Source organism: Acanthaster planci, linkage group LG01, assembly GCF_054643075.1.
Source record: "Acanthaster planci isolate LZ-2023a linkage group LG01, COTS_SCS, whole genome shotgun sequence".
NCBI lineage: Eukaryota > Metazoa > Echinodermata > Asteroidea > Valvatida > Acanthasteridae > Acanthaster > Acanthaster planci.
Window position 1 is genome coordinate 28,672,462 of NC_141777.1, and position 22,894 is coordinate 28,695,355.

At 40.7% G+C, this 22,894-nt stretch overlaps 2 protein-coding genes across 6 annotated transcripts in view; one reads left to right on the forward strand and one right to left on the reverse strand.

The window, feature by feature from the left end:
- LOC110988908 (uncharacterized) overlaps positions 1-12,341 on the forward strand; it is a 61,150-nt gene extending 48,809 nt beyond the window's left edge. The window contains exons 5-7 of the mRNA XM_022252862.2: positions 1,054-1,161; positions 3,438-3,524; positions 4,413-12,341. Coding sequence (XP_022108554.1) covers positions 1,054-1,161; positions 3,438-3,524; positions 4,413-5,882 — 1,665 coding nt within the window. The 3' untranslated portion in view covers positions 5,883-12,341. The remainder of the gene's footprint in view (positions 1-1,053; positions 1,162-3,437; positions 3,525-4,412) is intronic.
- On the reverse strand, positions 12,275-22,195 carry wdr25 (WD repeat domain 25). Of its 5 annotated transcripts, none has more exons than XM_087134067.1 (6): positions 21,987-22,195; positions 18,407-19,315; positions 15,931-16,061; positions 14,907-15,077; positions 13,547-13,687; positions 12,275-13,173 (listed from the first exon to the last, which is right to left on the reverse strand). In XM_087134067.1, exons 2-6 carry the CDS (start codon positions 19,302-19,304, stop codon positions 12,952-12,954), a joined length of 1,563 nt encoding a protein of 520 aa, XP_086990193.1. In that variant the 5' UTR covers positions 19,305-19,315; positions 21,987-22,195; the 3' UTR covers positions 12,275-12,951. The 5 variants fall into 5 exon arrangements, with proteins under 5 accessions (XP_086990193.1, XP_086990197.1, XP_022108557.2 ...); XM_087134071.1 differs by having other exon boundaries at positions 18,407-19,343; XM_022252865.2 differs by having other exon boundaries at positions 18,407-22,195.
- Between the last annotated feature and the right edge of the window lie 699 nt (positions 22,196-22,894).

Below are 22,894 nucleotides of genomic sequence, written 5' to 3' on the forward strand. Positions count from 1 at the left end.
TGTTATCACTTTTGAATGTATCCATGTTAAAAACTCATCTGTTTAAGAAGGCATTTTATTAACTGGGAACACTCTGGATAGTGGTTGTAATCTTCACCTTAACAATCCACACTTTTAATTATTAATTTTGGTTGTGTTTTGTTATCTTTATTTTGGGTAGTGTTGTAATATTTCTTTATTTTACTGTAAATTCTTGTCGATTTTTATGTCTTTCTTAACTACGTACATGTACGTAATATTCTTTGTAATGCACTCCTAAGCATTGTATGGAATGAGCACAATATTAATTTAATTATAATGATATTACCAATTCAGAAATCTTTAAAGAAATTAAACACACTCGCCAGTAATTTGGTGCATTGTGTCAGGAAGAGGTCACCTTCATTGAAGTGGATGTTCGTGGCCTTGCAGTTTCCAAAGGGTGATTATCATGATGGTTTACCTGAATGAACCTTCATGTGGCAGGAATGTCATCCTTGCTGATGTACATGTACGTACCGGTACATGTACATTGTATTCCATGATTTCAGATACAGAGAGTGAGAATTAAGTGACAAAATATTTATATCATTTACATGTATATGGAAATACAGAGTTGCAAAAAAATGTGCTAGCATGTCCACACGGCCCTGCTATTTGTCGGAAAACTGTATACCTTTTAACATTAATGAATTAAAATGCAGAAATGATATTGTACATGTATATAGTCATATCTGATCTGACCCCACAAAATCATGTATATTTGTTTTTGCGAGGGTTTTGCTTTGTTTTTATAAGCAAAATGAAAAACAGTTAAATGTAACCCAGTTTTTTGTCTGAATAGTTACATGTACATATTTGATATGGCAGAAGTGATGGTAGCTCACGTCCACTAAACAAGATTTTTCTTGAAAAGTCAACCCCAGTCTACCTTTCTTTAAACTTGCAGCTATTGAGCTTTATTGGCCTAGTTCTGTAAACTTTATTCAGTTGATGTTGAAGAGGATACACCTAGCTGTTTCAGATATTTTCAGAGTTGTAGAATCATTGTGCCATGCTTTGTGTTTGATACAGGCTGCCGCCTATGAAAAGGAGAAGCAAGCCCTCAACAGGGAGGTTTTGACACTAAGCCAGAGACTACTGGACACCAAGTTTGAAATCAACAAACAGGAGGAGAGAAATGTAAGGAGCCTAATCTGGCATTAAATTCATTCAAATTCAAGTACAACTGTAACGTATCTGTCTATTCGAACCCCTGTTTCCCTGTCACTCCAGTTCTTAATCCTAATGTAGGTTTTTATTGTACAAATCCATATTAATCTATTCCCTTAAAATGTCCAACCAAATCCAGATCTGGATCTGAAAATACCTGAATCTTGATGGTCAAATCCAGACTCACACAGCAAGAAATTGACAGCAAAATAGGGAAAATTCCTACCATTCAGACACTTACATGTATAGTTATGCAAAGTTAAACTTCGTATTGAAAAACACTTTCACGGAATTCATGTAAAATTTTTTCCCCCAATCTACAACATCCCTTCACATGTTGAAAAAAATTCACATTCAGGTCTTTTTTGCAGCAGGAAAGCTAGGACAGCTCTTTCAAATAGTGGTTTTTACTATTGAAACCAAGGGTTTTGAGCTAATAAAGGTTTCATATGGCTTCAACTCACGAAGCACTTTGTGAGGCGTTATCATGCTCTTGAATTTACATCAGACCGTCAAGTTAGTCACTCATCTACCGCTGAATAGATTTCAGGAAGCTCGGAGGTAACACATTGTGGTCAGAGAGTGTGAGGTTGCAGAGTAGTCAATATGTTTTCTAAAAGATACCACTCACTGAAGCAGTCTCTTAAAAAAATCTTTATACCATCCTCTGACATTTTCTTGGTATTGATCTCCGTCTGCTCCTCAAGGCCTGAGGGAGTTTTAAATATCAGAATTTTAAGAAAACAGCCTCGTGTAGAACTGCCCTGTGTGAAATTTGACAGGACACTGAACTATTTCCCATCATCACATGTCCTAGACTGGTATTTGGCAGTGCCAACCAGCTTTCTCGCAAAAAAAAAACCAAACAGATGCACCTAATTTCAGTCTGGGGCATTACAAAATTGTGTAACTGTAGCATCGAGGAAGAATTGTAGATGAGTCCATCTGGGGCACATCACACAGCAATCGGTCAAGTCCCAAGTCTGGTCCCAAGCAACACTAACAGCGGATAAACAGTACCAGCGGAGTGCCTTTGTTATTCTTTTAACTAATTGTAAATAGTATTTTTCCACAAATAACTTAGACCAGGCACAGTAGTATTTTTGGCCCAAAATACTGACTTTATCAAGTGGCTGTATACCACAGTCGCAGTCCCTTTGCGTAAAGATGGGTTTTCAAAGGGCCAACTCTTTGCTCTCAATTGTCCCAAATTTGTGTCACATTTCTCACTGCTTCATCCACTTTTGTGATGTGGGATATGTTTGATCACCCGCGGGGACTCTTAGCACCCTCAGCTTCACCTTGGGTGCTGTGAGTATCTTGGAGGTTAAAATATCACAACACGTGACTGTGGCACTAGAGCAACTTGAAAAAAGAAAAACACTCCCAAAAAGTCAATTTTTTGAGACTTGAGAACCGAAGAGCAAAATGCTACATGTATGCATACTTCCTGCATGGCATTGAAATGTTTCAGAAAATTGGGATTTTTAGAGAATTTAGATACAAAGTAGGAGAATTGTCTCCATTAAAGGATTTTCTGTCAAGAGCTCGTGGCTTCCATCTCTCTACCCTCACATTTGCTCTCTGAATCATCCTATATCCTTATGCACCCCTACCGCCCTTCAAGCCCTCCCAAGAGAGGGTTTAATTTACCATGATATGTCTTTGATGAGACCTCTCAGCCTGATGCATGCTGTTGCCATGGAAACAGAGCGTTCTCCCATGGGCAGCCCTGCATTATTTGCAGTTTGGTCCCTGTGATCTTCAGACGGCGCCGTTGCTACGATTGGAAGCTGCTGGTTTGTTCATGTCTGCCTAAATTGGGAAGGAGAAAGACAAATTGATTGCAGGGTCTTTCTGTGTATAATGCCAAGAACGACGCAGACTGGTCCAGATGTTCCCTTCTCATTGAGAGCCGCGTTCATTAGGGTATTATTGATGTGGTGAGCTGAGTTAAATTTTGTTTGTGGTGCTCAAATCCTGTCAGTGTGTTTTTCAATCTTTCTCCTTTGAAATAGGTGATTTCAAAATATTAGACATGATTTTTCCCCGCGTAAAGAAAACCACAGCTATTCAACAAGCATTCTTCCTTGGCTAATTCTGCTCTACTAAAATGCATGTATGTTGAAACAATGTGCTTACATGTGTATATTGTCAAATAAACCCAGTACTAAATTTTCCCCAGATTGCTGAATTTTTAACAACGTATTTCTCTCTTTTTTTTTTTACTCATTTTGTTTATCCAGGCACGCTATAAAAAGGACTGCCAGCTGGCTGTTGAACTACTTCAATGCACCCCCTCTGGAGCTTACATGCAACACAAAGTCAGCCAGGTAAGCTTATGTGAGCACTGTCTCTTGTGTTCAAGTGTAGATCAGTGCCATGTTATCAGCACTTGGATCTCAGACTCGAAGTGAATTTTGAAGTTAATCGATCTGCAGCCCTGACAGTGATAGCATTACGTTTTTACATGTATCAGAGCACCCTAGTTTTATTCTGTGGTTCTCATATCTTTTTAACTTGAGGGAGGGTCAGACGGTTGGTCGAATAAAAAATCCCCCCCCCCAAAAAAAATCTGTTCTCCTCCCATACAGATTACTGAATAAACCAGGCAAAGTGCACAATACATGTATATACTTGTCCCTTGTTTTAATATTGAGTCCTATGAGTGTTCTTCCTTTAGTTGGGACTAAGAAATATGCTTTGAGTCCACAATACAATACCTGAATTTTCAAGACCTGGAGAACAATTTATGGAACTACTGAAAGTACATGTACTTGTAGCTGCAAACATACATGTAGCTTCATAAAAAACTTAAATATTCAATTTAAAAAAAAAGGAATAAAATGCACATGGAACAAAAACAAGACCGTTATTAACAAATCTAAAATACATGTATATCGCAACTTTGATGTTTGGGCTAAATCATATGACTCATGTCCATTTTCAGTGCTGTTTTTGTACAGGCATTAAATCACATTTCACTTTTTTGGGGGGCAGGGTCTTCTTAGCAGTGTCGGTCAAAACAAAAGCCTTTTTTACGGCCGGTCAGAAATGAAAACCATACGGTTAAAAACGGGTGCCCTTATATATGATGCAGCTTGGCTAAACAGTTCCTTCAAAATTCACACAGAATTACAGCATGCTAGGTGTAAGTATTTTGCATGTCTTTGACAATAAGGAACTCTTTAATGGAAAATAATTTCAATTGTTGGTTTCAGCTTCCTCATGATCTCCAGTACTACGTCCACCAACTCATGGGTGAGATGGGCACTGGCAGCCAGCACACCAGCGGAACATTGAAGAGTCCCACTGTGACCGATAACAGCCAGCCACTGTTGGGAGCTGACAAGTCCAGGCACAACGGCCTGCTGGCATCGCGGGTTTATGACTCGGTCCCTGCTAACATCATCGCCAGGGCCATGCAGCTGCGGGATGAGGAGGACCGTAAGGAGGTAGAGAAGCTGGTGCCTACACTGCGTAGCAGCCGCAGCAAGCAGGACGTCGCCGTGGCACTGCACGACAAGGGGACACAGACGGTGGCTGTGGAGACTAGGGACCAGCTGGAACAGTTGTGTGCCAAATGCGGCTCCGAGCTGACCCTCATACCCATTGAGCCCGAGCCCCTGAAGCCAGCCATACCTGAACCGGAACCGAAGCTCCTCAACCTGTTGGACCTCTCTGAACCAGCTCCAGCTAAGCCCGCCCCTAAGAAAGCAAATGAACACCTGTTGCTTGACCTATTGGAGACTGATGCACCCAGTGACACTGCTGCTGAGCTGAACTTGAAGCGCTCTCTGGAGAATCTCTCCTTGGCTGACTTGCTGCTAGATATTTCCGACCCAGAGCCTAGCATCAAGCCATTGGGGACCACCACGATAGAACGAGAACTTGAGACTCCGTCCACAGCCGATGTTCTGTCTCTTATTTCCCCTCTAGATTCAGGCTCCCCAATGCAGGATGATATGTCTGACAGCAGCAGTGCTAGCAAGGAGAGTAACACAGGCACTCAAAGCAGCGTGGGGTCTTCCCTGACGGAGGCAGACGCAGCCCTGGCCACCCCTAAACCGCCGACCTCCAAACCCACAGGCCCGGCCAGGCGTGTCCACCCAGGCCCCACTCATCCCCAGATCCAACAGAATCAGAAGAGCAACAGCAGCGGCCACACCATACTGACCGAGAGTTCCCAGGCCTCCTCACTGGTCGAGCCCGAATTCAAGAAGGTGGGAAAGGCGGCCGTCATCAAATCCCAGCAGAGGAACCAAAGGTCGGCTGTGGTCAACGGCACCATGAGAACACCCAGCGAAGACACCAAGATCAAGGATCTCCCCGTAGCCCCCAACCAGAAAGGCTCCACTTACCATACCCAGAATCAGGCCCCACTTCCTGAAAGCCCAAGCATGGGCGAGAAGACCGAAAGGGTGTCGATGTACATCAATGAGAACAATGCTGAGAACTTGAAAAAGAAGGCCCAGCCAAAGTCAAAACATGGCGGCGGCACTACGAAGCCCACAGGCCAAGTCATCGGTTCCCAGCACAACCGACCTGCCAATCCTCGGCCAAATCCTAATCCAACTTCCAACATGAATTCCAGTCCTAGCTCAGATGACAACACCAATTCCAACCCAGCCAAACCCGGCTCCAACCCCAATGCACCCAAGACCCCCCACTTCCTGCAAACCAGCGTCTGATACTGATTGTCTTTTCAAACCATTTGTACTTCCAGATGAGCTTTCAAATGTTTTTTAAAGTAAAGTGGTGAACCATTTCTACAAATTATTGTGAACACACTTTGCATCACTTTGCACACATTACGTTGTGTGTCTCGGTGGTGTGTTGGAACTTTTTTTTTGGAATGAAGAAAGCAACTCATAGAAAAGTAATTTGTGTGTAGACAGAAAAATAGGTTTCATAGGTGACACTGAACATCCAAATGCACTGAGGTTTATTCACCACAAAAAAATTTATTGATCGTCCTGAAATTTATAAAACAGTATGCGGCTAAGTATATTCAGTTGTTCTGAATCATCAAGCATTAAGTGGAAGAGATGTTATTTCCAAAGGTACAAATTTTCATCTGTCAGTACTCCATCCCTGAAGCTAGGTGGTTTTCAGCAGTCCGAGCAGTTACAATGTTGGAGAAACTATTGATTGTTAACCCCAAAGATTTTGGCGGGTTACTTGGTCAATTACCAAGAGCACAATAGTTGTCATTTTAATGTCACTACTAATATAAACTCTCTGAGAAAATCATATTTTATCGATTTCTAACAAAAATGTACAGGCCTTATAGTTCTTTCATTTTGAGGGTAGTCGTTAAAGTGTAGAATGGAAATAGCTAAAGCAAGGTAAGGAGATCAATCCAAACTTATATTAAAATAAATTGAAACAGTGTTAGAAACAGTTTTAGAAGCAGAAAAATTGTACATGGTGTGATGGAGAACGGAGTGATCAAAATTTGAGGCATACAAATTGAGCTGGCTGAGCATTTTTTTTTACTGTTGTAACTTCATTGTTATATATCTTTTTGGTAGCTGAGGGTGGAAGTCAAATATGTAATGTTTTCAGAACGGAAGGGGGGAACTCAGTGAGTTCCAAATCAGATCAGAGAACCCAGTGAGTTCCAAATCAGATCAGAGAACTCAGTGAGTTCCAAATCAGATCAGAGTATAGGAGCACCGCAGCAACGTGTGTGAACTTGGAGAGCACATCCATTTTGGTCGAAAGTTTTACAATACTACGCATTTATGTATGATGTGGATTTGTTAGAGTCATATTGATTTGGAACACTTGTTGGCACATCCAGGTTTTGGTTCTGTAAAAAAAAGAAGTATATGCAATTTGTACTCTGTTCAGTACAGTAACGGATGAACAGAACATTTGTAGCCAGCAAATTATTGTCTGCAGCACGGGTTGTTTTGTACTACAAAACTTTAGGTAAGAATGGCAGGAACTTGAGATGGTTCCTTTAAGCCCGTGTTCAGGAAGTCGGCTTGTGGTGCACTCATGTATTTAAAAAAAACAATGCATTAATCGCCAACTTGGTTTTTATAGTTACCAATTACACCCACTGTACAGTTCATTTGTATTTCTTTCCAAAAGTTCTAGATGTGCTCCACCAATGTTCCTTTCAATTCATTAGTGTCTTATTCACAAAACTATGCAAGTACAAAATCAGTTAAGGACTTTCAGCACTGTAAGTATAATGTGTATTCTTATTTGAAGTTTTTGTATTTTATTACCATATCATTCATTATTCATCAGGTGAACGTCAAGAGGAGTGTTACTGATCTAAAAAGTAGCATTTATGGCTTACAAATGTTAATAAATGTGTCATGGTTTATTGAGTACTGTGATTGCCAAAATTGTCACCACTGCAGCCATGCATGTCACTTTTGTGTAACAGTTTAACACACAGTATATCTTGTGTTTGTATGGGTGTTATCTGGAATGCAGCGAGTGAACAAGAAAAGTTTGGTTGTATCTTGTTATTTTTGCATTAGTTTGCTGATAAGATTAGATCCTTCACAAGTGGAGATTTAAAAATGATTTGTTGGGGGGGTGAGTTTCAGGGGTTTTCAAGGGGTGACATATGCAAGTCAACTCGGATGACCTCCGAGAAAGGCATTCCTTGAACTGGCATGACTCGTTAACTTCTGACAAGACTTGAAACTTCACTGGTTGCTGAAATGAAGTTGGCTTGTGATTGGATTTGTAATGGAGGTAATCACAACACGTCTTTCAAACCCATGCAGGCATTTCTGTCTCTTCATGAAACAAGTACATGTATGTACTAAGTAGAGTGTAGTCCCACAGTGGTATCATGGTTGTAGTGGTGCAGGTGGCATAGTCTGTACATAGTGTCAAATAGAATCAGTCAACCGCATTCTGTATTTTAAACAAGTAGATGGTCTAAATTTAACATTAAGCTGGTGTAAAGAAAAAATTATGTAATAGTGTTCACTTATAAACAACAGCAACCAAAATGTATCATTCGTAGTTTGTAGACAGTGGTATTCATAGCTAATGCACAGGCAATGCTGACCACAGAATCAGAATGTGTATAATTGCATTCTTGACTGAAGAAATTTGTGAATCTTAAAGGAGATTTGTTTGCACGAGGATTGTAATGATTAAATTTTAGAAATCAAAAATAAATGGTGATAGGACACCGCAGTGGGTCATTGTACATTCTGTAAAGGGCTGAGATCATGGCCCTTGATGTACATACCAGTGTATGTCCACAGAGTGCGTGAGATGTATCATCAACAAAATGATTAATTTGTAAAATAAAGTACATGTAAGTAAATTCTCAAGGAGAAACAAAAAAGCTTTCCAAAATTGGATGGTAAAGCTTGAAATTTTCTGAACAGTACCAGTGCCAAAAGTGTGTTTTACTCAGAGAAATCCTTGCATTTCTCTGAAGTAGAATTGTGAATAAACATGTACATGTAGTGTAGTCTTAAAGAGAACATTGCAGAGCCTGATCTAATATGCACAATATCTTCATACTGGTTCAGCCATGTGAAGGATTATGGGTCCTAGTGTGAACCTCGCAGTGTTCACAAAATCTCACAGGTTAGTGAAGTTCAAATTCGGTATGTCTTAGATTTAAAAAAAACCTCAGCTGTATAAATGTTTGTAGACATGTAGTACTTACAGGTTAAACTAAACGTAATGAGACTATAGCAACTTAATGGAAATGTCATATTTTATCATGCAAAAATTCTGAGCGTAGCTCTGTATTAGTAGCCTTGTGCCGTATCTTAACATCGTGATTTATAACAAAGGTGATTTTTATTTATGACAAGTTTTAATGTGGCTGTTGCAGTAAGGAAGTGATTTTTTGTATCTGTTTTGTTAAATGAGAGAATTGAAGATCATGGAAAAGGTGCATTTTAGAATACCATGGGCATCAGTTGGTGGAGGACAGGGGGGCACATGTCCTCCCACTTTTCCAAGTGGGGGGGATACTATATCAATTGTCCCCCCCCCTCCCACTTTTTTCCAAAACCTAAATGAAAATGTGTAGCTTGCAAAAACATTGGTTAAAAACACTGGCTAAAGTAGCCAAAACTTGTCTCAGATCAGACCACAGAGCATCTCTACTCCAAAAATTTTCCAGGGTCCTAAGGCGGGCCCCAGACCCCACACCACTCAGAGCTTCGCTTTTTGCGCTCGCATTTGTTCTGATCAGGGCTATGTCCCCCCCCCACTTTTCAAAACAGATTTACACCCTTGAATTACACACAGTGTGACTCTCTTGGATGTCTTACTATTTAATGTGCTTTGTAAGTTTCAACCAATCAGCTCAAATCCGTTAGAGAAATATGGAAGGGCTGCGTAGCACCATGATCAGAATATCGACAAGAATATAAGATTAAATCAGTGCTCTGAAATATATGATTGCCGAGCTTTCGGTAACTGAGTACCTTCTTCAGGACAAGCAGATTCAGTTCTCTGCTTGCCCCGAAGAAGGTACTCAGTTAACGAAAGCTCGGCAATCATATATTTCAGAGCACTGGTTTTATCTTGGGTCAAATCCATCAGTTGGTTTCCCCCAATGATATCCTAAAACAGTGATTTGTTAATTCTCGACTGTAAATGGACAAAAGACTAAGGTTTTAATTGCTGCACTAACCTTTTTAAGCAGTGTGTGTGTGTGTAGTTCTCAGTGGTTAAGTGAACAAGTAGTCTGAAGTTGTTTATTCAGTGAAATAAGATACAGACTGAAAACACTTGTTCTATATTTTGGATAGGATAAATGATTAAAAATGGAAGTACTACGGGCACTCAAATAGTGGTACATTGTTCAATTTTTATGAGAATTTAAAAAAAAATTTCTTTGGTTCATTTAACGCTCATCAGCATTAACGTTTAATTTTTTAAAAATTGTAAAGATGCAAGTGATCGTTTGTACATTTTGGTTGTGTGTGTGTTAGGTGTTTGTACATTTTGGCTGTGATTTTATTGAAGAATTCTTTTAAAATGTGAAACCAAATATTTTATGCAAATGTTTTAGGCCACAAATGTGACAAAGGCATTATATTCTGATGTAGTGGAGTTATGATCGTAACATTCTTCAGTTGGTTTGATGTCTTACAGAGGCATCAAGCTCAGAAATGTTTCAAGACTGTATGGCAGCAAGGGACAATTTGTGACTAGTTGATAACCAGATAACGAGTTAAATAACTAGAAGTACTTGTTGTAATAGTCAGTTTGGGATAAGATTATTGTTCCCTGCATTTCCACCTTTTATCAAGGGCAAACATGCAGGCATTATCCACATACTGTCTGTTTGTTAAAGTCTTCTGCCTCAATCCCAAAACAAACCTGGATTTCCTGTAACAATTTTTCAGAGGCTTTTTAAGTAACGCTACGAGGAATATGTACGAGAGATGACAATTAGGATTCTTAACCCTAACAGTCCCAAAACCTCCGATTTCAATAGGATTTTACATCAAACCTCAATATGCCACATTAACCAAGTCTGTCCATTCCAAATGTACTGTTTATTGCTATGTGAAGAACGAAGTGTTTGACTGAATCTGTTTGTATTTTGTATATATTTTTGAAGTGTAAAAGTAGATATTTTTTTCAGTCGATAATTTATATGCATCGAGATGATTACTCAAAATGCTAACCAATGCCAATACAGTGTACTTGTATTTGCTTAGTTTAACATTCCAATGCAAAGTGATTTGTCCTGTGTTAATGTCTAAGTATTCTGTCCATCATTTTATAATTCTCCATGTCTTCATTGCTGTTGATACATGCACAAGCTCCAACTGATGATTGAAAAATGGAAGTGCTATACACAAACACTCTGATTTTCTGCCAACATTTACCAGCATTCCTTCAAATACTTTGTATCATCTTCAGCCAAGGACATAGCTGGTCGTGTCTGGGGAATGGACGAACATGGCTCCTTGTCCCTCTAAAATTAAGAACCACAAGTTGATGTCTGATTGGTCCATTGAGCTGGAGCATGTAGAGTCACAGCCAATCAGAGCTTAGGATGTCCCTGATTTACATGCCTGACAGGCTGTGTTGGTTCTTTCCTGTTACCACTTGGTAGTGTGTGTGCCCTTTTAGAGATGCCACCATTCAGTGCCGTACATGCACATACGTGCAGAACACATTCACAAACTTGGCAGGGTCCCACTCTACAAATCCCCAGTTTGTTAACCACTCTAGTGCAGTCAAACCTAGAATCTTTTTCCTTGTCTCTTCTAAACTGACCTCAAGGCACGGTGGTAGAATATGACTTAAGACTGATGACCGTGGCTGTACCGACGGAGTATCAAGAATCTGTGCAGCACACTACTTGACATCGATACAAATGCAATACACAGACATTTGGAAAAAGCCCACAATTCGAGTCCGAGACCTTTTAACACTATCTGAACATTACCAGCTGATGTTTTTCCAAATTTGCAGATTAATACCATCGTTTAAACTGAGATTACTCTAGTTAAAATGTTGTGCTCTTCATGCTTGATGTCGATCATGCGTTCTCATTCAGTTTACTCTGTGGACCGTTACAAGGACTTGATTACTGCTCTGCTACTCGTGTCCTCAAACTACTAGCCTTTTGTCAAGGCATCCGGGCAAGAATGTAGTGCATGTAACAGCAACTTGAGGCAAGACTACACAAGCAGAGTAAGGATAGACTTGCCTTATGTAGTCTCCCTCAAGTCTGTGGGATGCACTATCCAATATTCTTGCTTGCACTTATTGATAAAGGGTTTCAAACAAGTGCTTGGACTTGCGTGAAGAGAGGAGTCGACCAAAAAAGGATTTATCTTTAAAGCTAGTGAAAAGGAAAGGAAATGTAATGTTTTGTAATAACATGAATTATCCCACTATCTGTTCGGTACCAGAATGACCAATCTGGGTAATGCACATTGAACATGTTTCAGTTGCGAGTTTTAAAAGTCTGCTTTTTCATGTAAGCATGGTGTCCACAGTGTTTTCACTAACAATGATGCAAAGCTTTTAACAAATGGTAATGTGTATGACATTATTAAAAGAAGAGCGATGTACTAGCACGTAACAGTCAACTAAATGATCACCAGTCATATAGTGTTAAAAATATCAACTGTATGGTTTTTATTGCACAAATAATAAATAACAGTGAAAATGACAAATCATGTTTCCTGTCTGGCATTGTTCAAGGTTTTCTAGTTTGATATGGTGTCTCTGTCAAACTTTGGCACAATGGGGGACATTAAGGCTTGAAATAATATTACCTATGATTGCGACAACCATTTTATCATTATGTAGGGCCCCCTCTGCTAAGGTAAAAGGTTCAACTTCGAAATTGTATATTACCTGGCAAGATTTCTATACACCAATTAATTACATGTAGTAGTTTGTGGGACAACATTCTACTGCAGTCATTCTGTGCAGTGCACATGGCAACCAGTGAAACGCTAAGAGCTGAGACACCTGCCTGTCCTATCCCTGAGATCAGGTAGCCAGTGTAGATTGATTGATTGATTTTATTTATTTGAGTCTTTCTGGTAATGAAACCAAAGATTCCTCTAAAGTGCCCTAGGCACTGTAGCTTGAAAGCCTGAAGAAACCTGTAGAGAGTAGACAATGACAAGAAGTCACAGTTTTAGTGGTGGGAGGAAAACCCTGAAGATGCTCATAAGCAAGCCTCATTGCCATGACCAGGCAAGTCACAGTAGAGTTTGTGCCCTGGTTTGAGACGAACCGATTTCAACGTTTAGAAAACAAAAAGGTCTGCCCCCTTCACTGCCAAACATGCACAGCCCCATCCCAGCTGCACGATGCCATGACTCCAGGTAGCACAGGATGCCAGGCGACATCGGTGCACGGCCCAGCGTGACACTGTAACGTCTTCAGGATTCTGGAGGTGCGATAATCGTACACGTACACCCTGCCGTCACAGCTGCCAGTGTTCAGAAGAGTGCCATCGGGAGAGAAATCACAGCCAATGCGGTAGCCTTCCAGCTGGTGGAATGCCATGGTTTGAGAGAGAGAGAAAAAGGTACAAGTGGGTTGTCATTTTCTTGATTTGCACAGGAAAAGGTATCTGCACTTGTTGATCATAGAGCGAGAAAGAAGGAAACTGGCGGATCACCTTTTGAAGATGTGATTTTTGTGGCATTTTGGGGATATCAAGAAGTTATGCTGTACTGCTATAAAGTCTTGAAAAGTATTCGTTGAACAGGCTCAATCCCTGTTGGACTTTGAGGGTAAGGACTGGATAAAGACAACAGTTGAAACCCTCATCCGATCCCATGGAAATGTACCCAACCCACTCAACCCTCAATCCTGACTTTGTCAAGATTCAACAGCGACTGGTACAAGATTTTGTGCTCACCTGATGACCTTCGTAGCGCTTGAATTTGTTCATCTTATAGGGCCTGACTGTTGAGAACAAGGCGATGTAGTTGGCCGTAGACTGGGCCACGAATACGCTGTCACTAGGGTGACGTCTCAAGCAAGGGCAGGTGTATTTCTCCTTGATCGGTAAAAAAAGTCCAATTTCTGATGAAAATATTCAGTACAATTTGCCAAGCAGTGCATAGTAAAACACACAAAAATTGTTTTTTAACACTGAAGTCTGTGCTACTGAGATTTTCCAGTCATGGTAGACTCCTTACAACGCAAGTTCACCCCTGCTCTAAGATGGCAACTTCATGAACTAATCAAAACAAAATGGGCTGATCTCTTTTTATTCAATGACCTACTTTTGAAATCGTACTACTGTGATTCATGTGCAGGATTCAATGACCTGTGGACACCTCAGTTGACAGACATGGTATGCATTGGCATGTGCTAATTCTATCTGTTACAAATCCTAAATGAGCAAGGGTTTGGTCAGGGCTTCTATGCTTAGTTTGCTGTGTGTGAAAGTAGGCAAGAATTAATCAACTGATGCCCTCAATGTTGACTCAACTGGTTCTGCTGAGTTGACTCAACTGGTGCAATTCAGTTGAGTCCACTGGTTCTATTCAGTTGACTCAACTGGTGCTATTCAATTGACTCAACTGCTTCTATTCAGTTGACTCAACTGCTTCTATTCAGTTAAACCACTGGTTCTGTTCAGTTGACTCAACTGTTTATATTCAGTTACTCAGCTGGTTCTATTCAGTTAAACCACTGGTTCTGTTCAGTGGACTCAACTGGTTCTATTCAGTTAAACCACTGGTTCTGTTCAGTGGACTCAACTGGTTATATTCAGTTACTCAACTGGTTCTATTCAGTTGACTCAACTGGTTATATTCAGTTAGTCAACTGGTTCTATTCAGTTGACTCAACTGGTTATATTCAGTCAACTGGTTCTATTCAGTTGACTCAACTGGTTATATTCAGTTAGTCAACTGCTTCTATTCAGTTAAACCACTGGTTCTGTTCAGTTGACTCAACTGGTTATATTCAGTTACTCAACTGGTTCTATACGGTTGACTCAACTGGTTCTATTCAGTTAATCCACTGGTTCTGTTCAGTTGACTCAACTGGTCCTATTCAATTGACTCAACTGGTTCTTCTCAGAAACTCACCAACTCACTAAGAGATACTTCCTGCATGGTACTGCACATTGATGTTAAATTCATAACTGTCGCAAGGAACATACAAATGTAAAATAGATGCACTGACTTATGCAATCTTTGTCCATATTTCTATTGCCTCTTTTTGTAAGAAACCTTAAGAGTATGAGCTAAGTCCGGTCTTCTTACATGGTATAGCTGGTTAGACACCACCGCTGTTGATCTCAGGTCCCACACCATGATAGTCCTGTTGGCCGAGTCCCGACTCACCACGTCACAAGAGGACACAAACTCCTCACAGCCGGGCAGAAACTCCAGGTCAAGTATCTGACCAAGCTTGCCTCTGTACTCTTGCTCGTTCTGGTTTGACATGGATGCAAAAGAGAGGCAACATGTGGAAGGCCCTTGACCAGTTTATGCTAGAGCACAAATGCGCCCACGAGAAGTTTCAGTGAGAATTTCAAGGATATGTAAGCTTGATCTGATGATGCACATTCCCAGGGTGTGGGTGAGTCATGCGTTGAACTCGAGTCTGTACTCTTGGCTGTACAAAGCCAGGGATGGATCCATAACCAAATCGTCGGAGGGGGAGGGGTGTGCAAACTTATTGGGGGAGGGGGAATTGGGACATATTTTTCATGTTACCCTTTATGGCCTTTCTAAGGATAAGGCTACATTTTGGAGGTTTTTTTACGTACTTTATGAAGAGAAAATGAAAGCAACCAAAAACTTTTCAGTTTTCAAAAACAAAATATTTTTATCTCTTTTCTTGGGGGAATGGCCCCCATCGACCCCCTTCCACATCAGTCCACGAACACAGCTCGTCGTAATAATTACCAACAGGGGATATGAGTGTTGCAACAGATAAAGCTACAGTGAGAATTATTTAACAACAACTGTCAGACAAATAACGCTCGAGATTCAGTATTTTTGGTGTGACTTCATTTTAAACTTCGACAATTATATCATTCTTTTTCAAATGGTTGTGAAATAATCTCAGCGCGAAGGTAATTACTGGAGCAACAGCCATTTCACTGAAAACAGTCTTGGTCAGCCACTGAAACTTCACACAAGCCTTGATGATTCTTCAAAGTTAGAATCAACACCTCCAAGAAAAAAAGCCACTAGTTTCACTTCACCATTGAGAATATGGAGGAGTTAAATCAATTGATGATTTCAGGTGATAAATAAACCTAAACTGAACCAAACTCACCTGCCCTGTGCGTATGTCCCAGCAGAAGATGGAGGAGTTGTAGGTGCCGGTGATGAAGATACTTGGATCATCTCGCTTTGTCTTGATACAAGTGGCGTACGATGGATGCTCAAAAACCTGGAGCTCCTTTCCTGTAACATAACACCAACTTTTCTTGAATCAAACAAGTCTAGGCCCAAGACCAGGTTTGGATTATGTTTCCCTGAAGTATGCACAGACATCTGACTGGTTCAATTGAGCTGTGTCAGCGACAGGATGCAACCAAGGATACCAAATGCAGTTTTGGGTAATCTGGCAGGCATATTCAAGAAATTTCAAGCATAACCCCTGCACACCATTTCATGAATTTGGCATTCATGCTCTACATAAGGTCAATGAAACTTATTTATTTTTTATTTACATCTGATCATCCAACAGCGCATTCAGCATCAATAACAGGATGATGAGTGAGGAAGACAATAAAGAAATGTTCAGTTTTAGAGGTGGGAGAAAAACCCTGGATAAATGTTTCGGGGAAAACCCACAGACTCAGGTAGGGACTGAAAACCCAATCCATATGTGGACCGAGCTGGATTTGAACCCAGGCCCCGTGAGGTGGAAGGCGAAGAAAGAAACACTACGCCAATCCGACTCCCTAAATACTGCACCAACCTGACTTACAAGCAGGCATCCTGTACCGTGCAAGGACGCAACATCGACATGCACGAATCACGCAACTAATTTCTCTGGTAGGCCTGCCAGGTTTGCCCAAATTTGATTTGGTTCAACTTCTTAATAGCACCCTCTATCACCAAAAGAGTTTAAATGGACAAGATATCTTTGCCCATGTATTGGGAATACGATGTAAATCCAGTCTTGGGCAAGAACTAGAAGGAAACTGAAAGAAAACATTCATGGGGAAGTTATATTCCTTTTTAAAACCAAGTGGCTTTTTCCAAGATAACTCTTTTAGTCCTTCAACCAGTCTTGGCATTAACAGCTTGAATAGTAAAACGAAGCTGACTATTCATTTCAAATAGGATCCATGAAGAATGGTATTATTATCAGGCACAAGCATCATTGCACCAGAATCAGACAAGATCAAGCACAGGCTATGGAAGAAAGAGCCTGCCCTTGTTTGTTTTTTGGCAACCAATTCTCTGTTGTACTGTAGTCATTTCTGATTCCTTGTGAATCATTTCTACATTAACCACTTGCCGCCGGAGTTTCCAGTACCGGACACATATGCTTTATACGTGTGGCCGGGGTCTCCGAAATTGGAAAAAGGGAACTGGGCCTTGTAACAAAAGACCGTACTCGTAACAAAAGACCACGCTGCTGGGCATTACCAACATTTTTTCACTCTCAATAGCGGAGATAATCCAGCCTTGTTTCGAAACAGTATACCATGGTTTTGGGGATTTTAGTGCGAGCTGATTACCGCCAGGGACAAAAGCGCTCCACCACCGCAGTGATGAGCCACACAGCACCGCTGCGTGCCAATCTGGCCCCTACTGAAAAGAGGTCAGCAGCACACTGTGCCAGGTTCGTTAACAAAAGAAAGTTACATAACACCGCACAATCTGGGCTCTTTTTACAAGGCAGCAGGCCTGGTTGAAATACTCGGGTAGTCAATAGATTTTGTCTGTCAGATTAGAGTAGCCACCAGACAGTCATTCCTGTGGGTGTAAACATCCATTAATTAAAATGATGAATTTTTGAAGAATTTTGAAAACTGAAAATCTTGAGAACGTCCCATTTGTGTGCACCGCATTTTTCAAACCACCTGACAGCAAGTGGTTAAGGCAGAGCTCACAAGTTTGGGCAATGGTCTGAGTCCTAGTTTACAGCCAAGGTCCCAAGCAATTCTGTGCAGAAACATTTATTGAAAAAGCTTGTAAATGAGTGCATCATGCAGTGCATTTGGAGCAAGGTTGTCAATTTGATAAGTGACCTTTAAACATTTCAAAGAGCAGTTACACTTTTTGATGAAGTCTCATTAATCATGATTGGATTTTTCGAAATCATGACTTCTGGGCAGTATCATGATTCTCGAATGTTTAAGCTATGCGGTCTAAATTGACAAGGCTCCCAACTAAGACGCAATGATCTAGTTGGTGTTACATTCAAAGTACATAGCTAACTGCTGCCTAGAATCCATCTCGACACTCAAACTATCTCTGTATAACATAATCATCTGCCTCAAAATTTTTGTAATCAAATTTGGGAATTTCTAGTATTGAATCTCCGGGAAACTGTATTGATGACAATCATTGCCTGTAGAAAGTTATTCTAATTGATTCTAATTGATTTTGCATGGTACCATTCAATACAACAAGGGGTAATATGTACTTATCTGAACGTGAACTGGTTTATCAATAGGGCCTAGGTCGCAATATTTCTAAAAGAAATTTGCTATTAACACATTTGGCCACTCTGAAAAAACCTGCATACCCTGAGGAGACAGCCAACCCAACAAAGTGACAGACAGACAGACCTGAGTCCACATCACAAAGCCTTGCTGTTTTGTCAAAACCACAGCTGAGAACACGTCGACCTCCCTCCGTGAACTGGGCATCCTTCACGGCACCCCTGTGGCAATTAAATATCTGCAGGCAACATCTGACAGTGCCGATCCCATTCCAGATCCTTATGGTTTTATCCATGGAAGAGGACAACAGAAGGTGGCTGAACTGGGGACGGCACCACCTGATGCAGGTTACTGGTCCCGTGTGTGAGTGGAACTGAAACGTTTTGTGTTTAGGAAGCTTGGAAGTCAGATGTCTCTCCATTTGGCATGCTATCACAGGCTGTGTTATGTACATGGTTTCTTTTAAACTTTCCAGAGTGGGCTCTCCTTGAGGACTTTGAGGGTCTGCATGACAGGCACGTGAAGGGGATGGGCGCAGTCTCTTAGGAACATAAGGCTGGATCACTGCTTGTCGTTTGCTTGTGGCACTCGTGTGCCATGTTACATCAGACTTTCCTTGGAACATCCTCTCTCCTGCTTTGTGTCGAGCTCCAGCCGATGATGCCAGTGACAAGTTGTGCATTGATGGCTCTGTTTCTGCTACAGATGTACAAGCCACGTGACCCGAGTTAACGGCGGAGGTCTGGTTTCCAGCACTAACCTGCTGTTTCCAAAGATCATGTTTTCTGTTTCTTCTAGGTGGTCCACTCCATGGCAACAAAGGATGACACCCAGCTTCGTCAGAACTTTCACCACCGTGCTGTCTCTTTGAGAAGTTAAAATCAAGATATGGCGGAGGCAATTTTGCTGCTGTGTCCAAGGGCTTATTAATATCAAAAGTCTCCACATCATTTGGGGGCTTGTTGGGATGCGGTACTGTCTCATCTTCAGAGTCTGAGCTGTGATAGGCCTTGAGAGCATCCATGATACAACAACCTGCTGGAGATTAAAATAACAGCTGACGCTGTGGTGATCAAAGACAATCAACATAGAATTGACTTTTGAAAGGAAACTTGGAGAATTTTAAGTGGCACATACTTGGCAATTAGTGAACCAGTCAAAAATCAAGTTGTGAGTTTCTTCAGAAAATTTCTAAGGTACCTGCTTGGCAAGCCAGAAATGGACGCATAGTACGTGAACAAGAAACATTTTCAAAATAACAAATTCTCAAAAGTAGCAAGAAGAAAGTCACTCTAGAATGTCCGTCTTAAACAGGCACAATTCACTTTAGGCAGAGAGAGTAACATAATTGGTCAATATGAGATGATTGAGCTTTAAGTTCGCATTGGCTAATACAAGCTCATAAGTATTCAGGATCATGGTTTAAGACAGAAACTGGTGTTCATGACCAAGGTTCTCCAAATTTGCTTTTTTCTGATGAGCTTTAAAATTTCTTTTTTGTAAATAACTTCATCTCAATCTAGTGTGGAAAGAGGATGGCTTGGTTTTGAGTATGTGATCAAGTGGAAAAATATTTGTTTTGGAGGTACAATTCTTCTATAGGATTATGCATAAAATATATTGAATGTTTGTCAAGACATCCTACATACACAATGTATGCGAACATCAAAAGGTGAATTCTAATACATTTCTAACTTCATTTTCATTTCAAATATCAAAGCAAATATATGGGCATGAGCGATTACAAATAACCGTTGAACTTATAAGGCCTGACAGCAGATAGCACAAAAAAACCTCAGAGGAATTCGGTTTAAGGTAGTTTGTATGTTTTCAGCATTGCAGCAGCAAAATTACGCTAAAAATGTGATTTTTCACTGGGACGCTATTAGGACCATCAAACTCACAGTAAAGAGAATAAAAATGGAGAAGGAATCACAGTGCACCAGTCATTAGGTATTCTTATTTCTCCATGGTCTAAGCACGATGAAGGTAGGCCTACATGTACATGTACACCTACATGTACTTGCTGATGGTTAGTGTGAGAGAATTGGGAGCAACTGGACAATCTGCTCATTGTCTAATCACTCTGTGCAGTTGGTCGATCTGCAAAGCATTCTACCTATAGATGGATGCCACTACCTATTACCCATCTGAAAGCAACATAAAAATGTCCTAAAAAGTCAAATTTAGCAGTGAAAATGCATGTAGTAAGAAACATTTAGAATTTGTTAGACCAGTCTCATATGGTTTGTGCACAATTCTTCCTGAAAAGGTTGACTGGATGATGGCGGAATTATCACTGAATCATGCAATAAGAATAAACGATTGGGCAAAGATTGAGTGACCACTCATGTCGACCACATTGACTGATCGCGCCCAATAAAAGCACAGTCACCAAGCTACGTAATACAGAAGCTGAAGTGACCATGTTATGGGTTACACTGATTTCAAAGATAAACTATCCCTGAAACACGGAATTCAACGATAATGCTTTGTGGAAACACAAGTTTCAATGATAGGCCTAACATGTAGGGCCTACAAAGGCTACAGAATCTCTGAAATGCAAAATTCAACAATTCTATAGGCCAATCTCCAAAATATGGAATTCAAATTAATCTGGTAATCTCTGAAACTCTGAATTCCATGATAACACGGACAATGTTATGAATGTAGGCTTAAGGACCTATCCCCAAAACTCAGAATTCCATGATAACACGGACAATGTTATGAATGTAGGTTTAAGGACCTATCCCCAAAACTCTGAATTCCATGATAACACGGACAATGTTATGAATGTAGGTTTAAGGACCTATCCCCAAAACTCTGAATTCCATAACACGGACAATGTTATGAATGTAGGTTTAAGGACCTATCCCAAAAACTCTGAATTCCATGATAACACGGACAATGTTATGAATGTAGGTTTAAGGACCTATCCCCAAAACTCAGAATTCCATGATAACACGGACAATGTTATGAATGTAGGCTTAAGGACCTATCCCCAAAACTCTGAATTCCATGATAACACGGACAATGTTATGAATGTAGGTTTAAGGACCTATCCCCAAAACTCAGAATTCCATGATAACACGGACAATGTTATGAATGTAGGCTTAAGGACCTATCCCCAAAACTCTGAATTCCATGATAACACGGACAATGTTATGAATGTAGGCTTAAGGACCTATCCCCAAAACTCAGAATTCAATGGTCATGTAGTGCATCTCTGAAACAAAGATAGGCCTAGGCCCTATCCCTAAAACTCGGAATTTGACGATAATGTATCTCCAAAACTCCGCATTCAATGATTATGTGTCTCCGAAACTTGGAATTAAATGATTATGTGTCCTTGAAACTTGATATCCAATGTCAGCATTTTTAAGAGATAAAGTAGGCCTAGCCTACGTACTGTATCATGTACATAGGCCTAGGCCTACATCATGGTCATTATTTTTACTTAGCTTCTAACGACGACAATGGGTTACTATTATTTATTCATTCCAATAATACATCACAAACAAAATGGGGGTAAGAGAGACAAAGTAACAAAAAATCATCGTGGTCACAGAGCTGTCTCCCCACATCAAGTTGTGAAAAATTAACAAGATATTAAAAATAAGTAGGCCTACATTGTAAATACATATAACAAAACACTGAACATGTGAACTTTAAAAAATAAAGATATACATATAAAATACACTTTGACCTGGGTTGCCAGTTAAGAGGTTGTCAACGGACGTTGGTCAAGGTCAGCTGTGCAACAGCTTCTGCATTTTAGTTGTTTTTATTCCAACAGGTCAAAGCCAGGTCTATGTCTAGAAATTAGAATGTCTTGATGACAAATACAAGCTGTTGATCGACCCCCGAGCGCGCCCAGCGAGTCCGTCCAGCATTTTTGCAACCACATCGCATGGCAGAGCTAGCGCCCTCTCGAGGCGTCTCTCTAAATAAGTTAACGCTGAGCATGAGGGTGCACCACTACAAATAAATTCCCACAGACAGCAGTGATAAATCCCCATACTTCACAAATATTTTAAAAATACTCACAACTCTCACAGGTGTTCAGGCTGCACAGAAAAATGATGTTCCACATGTCCTCTTTTATTTTCCTTTCAATTTTCGGGGGGTTGACCAATGAATTTTTGAGAAATTTTCACCAGAAGTAGACCACTCCTAAAATGCAGAAAATGTCCCTGTCCAGAAAAGTAGCCATTTTGAAAAACCCTCCCTCCACGGACGTATATTAAAAAACCTGGACTTGCAACGCCTTTGTATGAAATAGAAGCCAACCAGCGGCCATTTTACCGAGCCGCACACAAATGCGAGGGTTGGCTCGCTACCATTGACGCCAAGGAGAACAAAGGCGGGCATTGCTGGGCAAGCTTTGTATTCGGCTCGGTAAAATGGCTGCTAGTGGATCAATGATCTCTATAAGCTGATCAAGGGCATTGCGAGTCCAGATTTTTTTTATATACGTCCGTGCCTCCCTCAGCAAAATGGCTCAAATAGTGCCACTTTTAAACCCGATTGCATCCAAATTGCTCGGAATTGGAAGCCCTGAGTCCGGCCCAGAGGTCCAGTCTCATATTTCTTGAATTCCTCAGTTCCATGGCT